General features: G+C 36.0%; 1 protein-coding gene across 1 annotated transcript; it reads right to left on the minus strand.

Moving 5' to 3' along the window:
* Positions 1-2,000: 2,000 nt before the first annotated feature.
* Positions 2,001-5,242, minus strand: LOC107818280 (lysine histidine transporter 1-like). Its single transcript, XM_016644267.2, has 6 exons — positions 4,818-5,242; positions 3,254-4,034; positions 2,781-2,886; positions 2,574-2,665; positions 2,404-2,472; positions 2,001-2,283 (listed from the first exon to the last, which is right to left on the minus strand). The coding sequence occupies exons 1-6, from the start codon at positions 4,997-4,999 to the stop codon at positions 2,185-2,187; spliced, it is 1,329 nt and encodes a 442-aa protein (XP_016499753.1). The 5' UTR covers positions 5,000-5,242; the 3' UTR covers positions 2,001-2,184.
* Between the last annotated feature and the right edge of the window lie 297 nt (positions 5,243-5,539).

The following is a 5,539-nucleotide window of genomic DNA, read 5'->3' on the forward strand; positions in this document are numbered from 1 at the left end:
GTCGGATTCCGAAATAAATTACATAACTGGGCTCGGGAGTGAATGGGTAATCGGATTTTGGTCCAAATTTTGAGTTTTGACCAAGTGAGCCCGTGGTTGACGTTTGTTGACTTTTTCAATAATGATCTAAATTGAAGCTCTTTCATTTTTGGTAGTTCCTAAGGCTTATTTTGAATTGTTTGGTTAATAATTTTCTAGATTTGGTTGGTTCGGAGGCTTGTTCGAAAGGCAAGGCCGTGGTTGGACTTTGAGTCGATTGCGGAGCAAGGTAAGTGTCATGGTTAACCTTGACTTGAGGGATTAGGATATGTTTGCCTATTTGCTATGTGTTTAAATGTGTTATTACAACGTATATGTGAGGTAATGAGTACTTATGCGTTGTTGTTAGGTTAAAACATGTGGGTGAGACTTGTTTCCTTGTAGTTTATTACCTTATTTAATTATGACATCCATGCTTAGATTACTTTATTACTTACTTGATTGTTCTCTTCTCATTTATGAATTAATTTTGATGGTTGAGTATTTTTGGAGGTTGAGGATTGGCATGTTGGAACCACTATTGACGTAAGGTTTATTCTTCCATTATCTATCCTCCAAATTGTTGTATTCATTACTACATGGTAAGGAAGAGTGTTAAAGCACGAAGGGTGATGCCGAGCCATTTATTGATTCATCTATTGATTAATACATAGTGAGGAAGAGAGTAAAAGCACGAAGGGTGATGTCGCGCCATATTTATCAGTTCATGGTGAGGTTGAGAGTAAAAGCACGAAGGGTGATGTCGTGCTATTGTTATCGTTTCATGGTGAGGTTTAGAGTAAAAGCACGATGGGTGATGTCGTGATGTCTTTATTCATTATGTTCATCCGTTTTCGTTGGTTGATGATTTATTTGACTGATTTGTGTCGTCATTCTTGTTGTAATTATCGTATATTGTCCCCTTTTCGCATGTCCCCTCCCAATCGTACATATTAAATCTTTTATTTATTACTATGTTGGACATATATCTACGTTTGTACAGGTTAAATTATGTGAGTGTCCTGTCATAGCCTCGTCACCACCTCGTCGAGTTTAGGCTCGACACTTATGGAGTATATTGGGTCGGTTGTATTCATACTACACTCTGCACGCCTTGTGCAGATTTTGGTACTGGTCCCAGCTGTACGTGAGGTGCATCAGCTTGGATTATCACATTTGGAGACTGGAGGTAGATCTGCTGACATCCGCAGACCTTGAAGTCCCATTCTCTTTCCTCGTTTACTGTTCATTTCATTCGAAACAATTGTATTTATTTCAGACTCTATTTCTAGAACTTCTAGTAGCTCGTGCACTTGTGACTCCAGATTCGGGATTGTACTTAGATATTTTTGGTTATTTTATCTTTTTGTACGTCATTCTAGTTTTAGTTTAAATGAGTTTTAATTACTTGAATTGTTTAAAATGGCCTACGATTTACTCTAACGTTGGTATACCTAGCAAATAAAATGTTATACGTCATCACGGTCCCGAAGGTGAAAATTCTGGATCGTGACAAATGGACTCCTAGGGTTTCAGGAGCAGAAATAGACTTGATGTCTATAGCCCATTTTTTTTTTAAAAAAATCTTAAATAAATGGGATTGACAGAATAGATATGCAAGGCATTGTGTCAAGAGTGAAGTTATGTTCGAAGTTTACAATACGCGCAACTCACACGGAATAAAAAAATTTCCTTATGCAGTTATGCTAGGTTTGGCCAAATTTTCTTAGTTGGAGAGAAAAATTACCAATCCAAACCTTAGTTGGATAAAGACAAAATTAACTCTTTCCTCCAATGTCTCTCTTCTTAGTAGCAACCTACTCCTTCAGAAAGAGAGAAGTGGACGAACGAGGATTAGGTAGAAAATGGAGTCTAGGGACGGAAATGTAAGGGGAGCCTGCTTGCGGGGTAAAACTGACTGACTCAATTAATTGGAGGCATTAGATTAGGCAGAAAAAAAAAGAACTGGAGTCATTAGACAGTACTCCTAAACAAAGATGTTTTATTTCCAAGTATTATTCACAAAGGCAGTTAAGCATCTATAACAAATAAATACATTCTTTTTGTTCTAAATTGTTCTGAAAAATAATTGTGAGAAACAAATGGCAAAAGGAAAAAAAAGGTAACTATTTACAGTTCCAGATTATAAGAAAAAGGAATTGCAGATCACTGGTAAAACCGGTAGTTCTTGGCTTGTTTGATAAGAGTCCACATCCCTCCAATGGGTGATAAAACAGTCAGCAGTATGCCAGCTATGATGCAGAACTAGAATTTATTTGGAAAAAGAAAACAGAAAAAAGCCAAAGTAAGTTACAGAAACAAAATAGACCATGAAATTAAATAAGAATAGTAATAAAATCAAATTAAATCAAACTTTATACTCACCCAATTCATAAACCAAGAAAAGCCAAACCTTTTGGGCTTTACAATGATAAGCCAAATGATGCAAGGAAGCTGCAGAAAAAAGGCAAGGTCAAATATATATATTGGCTGATAACTTAATTGCTTCATAAAAACATATCAAAACTGGTGAATTCCTTATGTAATATACTTACGTAATACGATGTTGGGGCCAGAGCAAATCCACCAAAAAATCCCATTAGGCCACCAAAGAATGGTATGGTCATACCCACGAACAATGTAAATGCTACAATTGGAAAAAGATAATAGAATTAAAACAACTCACTCCAATATTTTTCTTTTAAGTAAATAACCAAATTAGGGGCTAGAAAGAATTATGAGTGCGTCTCCCTATAACTTACCAACAAATGTAGTACGCACACCGAACCGAAGGAGAGTGGATGGTTTTAGTCTCATTGATTTCACGGCATATGTCTCTATCATGTCAAACACGGGCATTGCGAAAACCTGCAAGTGTTGTTTTTCAAACAAAAAATGTGTTCAAGCTTTCAGATTGATGAGATGACGAGATAAATTAACACTTACTCTCTCTTTCAATTTATGTGAACTTGTTTGACTGCACACGAAATTTAAGAAATAATAAAGACTTTTGAAGTTTGTGGTCGTAAACAAGTTAAAAAAGGTCCAAAGTATTTGTGTGGTTATAAAACCTTCTCATTAATGGTAGAATTGAAAGTTTAAGCTAAATTATTTCTAAATTTAGAAAGGGGTGATTCTTTTTGGAACGGACCAAAAAGAAAATAGGTTCACATAAACTGTAACGGAGAGTATATATATGATGAATTAGCAAAATTAAAGGTAGGTAGGTAGGTACCTGGTAACTTCCAATGACATGAACGACAACAAACAAGTTAGCAGCAGCAACAACCCAAACAGGTTTTTCGAGTGAAAGCAAGATGTTATCCTCGACGACATTACCAAAGGCCCAATAGCCAATGAAAGCGACAGGGAGATAACAGACGGCGACGATGAGATAAGCGACCCATACACCTTTCCACATTGGACCTTTGGAAGGTTTTTCGGGTGTTGAAGGAATGGTGGCTTGAATCTCAAGGACCACATTGTGGCCAGCATAGGCAAAAGCCACATCTCCAAGTGCACTCAAGAACATGAAAATATTATCAGATGTCTTTTCACCCCTAAGTTCATAGCTCACTTCTCTGCCTTCAATCCCTCTCCCTATAGAGCATGCCCAAGCAACAATCGAATATGTCAACGACATGACCGCTGCAGCCAAGGACACCAACGATATGGAATTGAAATTTGGCAAGTGAGATAGTACAAAGTGGACTGAGGAGAATATTATGATGAAGTAGGTCAGCTTTATTGGTTGACAATCAGGGCAAACTGTTTCGTGGAATTTCTTCAACGACTTTCCACCTGTTACCATGTATATTATGCAGGAACTCACGTCCACCACTATTTGTTGGGGTACAACAATCCAAAGTCCTAGTTTTTCACCAAATGCATGTTGACCTAGCTCGTGGTACCTATCAAATCTCTTCCCAGGTACCATTTCATGCATCTCTACCATTTGCCAGATTGTATAAAATGTTATAGCCCATGAAAGAAGCATTACTGTTATCCCAGGCCCCCTGTAACATTGATCAATTCTTCACCATTAGAGAATGACGGTGATTCAATAAAAACTACTAAAATAATCCCCAAACGGGATAAGAATCGATCCATGTAAAAGATACTGATAGATAATTCATTGGAATGTCAGTAGATCCAAAATCTCCAGACATAATATGAAGAGAAGAAATAAGCAAACTCAGAAAATCAAGAACGTTTTGTTGTTCTTTAAAATTATCTGCACAAATCGAGCAATATAGATTAAAAAGATGATATATATTAGAATCGTCCATGCAACAGATCCAAAGAGAGACAACTTGTTTAACTTTTTGTTATCTGATCTATCCAAAAATTTTGTGATCTCAAATATGAATAAGAACGTAATTAAGAGTATAAAATAATATACTCTCCCCATTTCATTTTATGTTTCCTAGTTTGAACGACCGAGGTTTAAGAATATAAAAAATACTTTTGAATATTGTAATATTAAACTACATGTATATATAATATACAAAGATACTTTTTAAATATTATAATCTTAAACACGACATATCATTCCTACAAGGGAGTCTGGGAGTGCTATGAATGGTAAAATGCGAATGTCGGAATTAAGAATTTAATAAATATAGAAGGGTGATATTATTTTTGAAATATGCTTAAAAAAGGAAGACACATAAATTAAAATGTAGGGAATAATGCACATGAACGAACAATTATTCTGGACTAAAATTGATATAGGAAGAAAGAAAGAGAAACGCAAATTAATCCCCTAGAAAAGAGAGAGAACAGAACAGAAAACATACCATCCCATCTCAGACATGGCATAAGGGAGACTGAGGACACCAGCACCAACCATGGCAGTGACATTATGAAAAGTAGAGTACCACCACTTCGCATTTCGATCGGATGTGATGGGAAGCCATGCATCTATGGCTTTCTCCTCTTCCGTTCTGGTATCTATCTCTTTTTCATTAGCATGAGCCATTGGTTTTCTTTCTTTCTTTATTTTTTGTTGGAATAGATATCTTTTATTTTTTTCAACTGTGCATATATATTGTTCACGTGGAGAGTTTGATTATCCACAAAATTAGATTTCTTTATCACTTTGTGGAGGGAACCGAAAATGTAAAACAGGAATTAAAATAGATAAACAGGGAGCAAAGAAGGACTCAAAGTGAATATAGAGTCCTTAGTTTTATTAACCCCAAAACGAAGCACATGCAGTTCCCTCACTGTATCCGCTTTTGTAACGTGCTCTTATATATGCGTTAGAGACCCGAAAATGGCGACTCGTTTGACAGGCTATTGCTGGTTCCGAATGTCCAGAGAACTATCATGTCCAAAAGTTATCTAACTCATGTAATTACCACAAGATTGTTTAAAGCCTAAAAAATAGGCCAAATATTAACCTAACATTCCCTAATAATAAGGGTTTCCAAAATGTGGACAAAATTTTTCAAAATTGTGCTTCACAAATTTCTTTCGCTAACTCAACCACCTATATTGTCATTTTAAATTTATTTTA

Source organism: Nicotiana tabacum, chromosome 18 (assembly GCF_000715075.1).
Source record: "Nicotiana tabacum cultivar K326 chromosome 18, ASM71507v2, whole genome shotgun sequence".
Classification (NCBI taxonomy): Eukaryota; Viridiplantae; Streptophyta; class Magnoliopsida; order Solanales; family Solanaceae; genus Nicotiana; species Nicotiana tabacum.

Coding starts and splice junctions, on each gene's coding strand:
- LOC107818280 (XM_016644267.2), bottom strand. CDS start 4,999: ATGGCTCATGCTAATGAAAAAGAGATAGATACCAGAACGGAAGAGGAG. Junction 2,887..3,253: donor ATGTCATTGGAAGTTACCAG/GTACCTACCTAC, acceptor CAACACTTGCAG/GTTTTCGCAATGCCCGTGTT. Junction 2,666..2,780: donor TGTGCGTACTACATTTGTTG/GTAAGTTATAGG, acceptor TTCCAATTGTAG/CATTTACATTGTTCGTGGGT.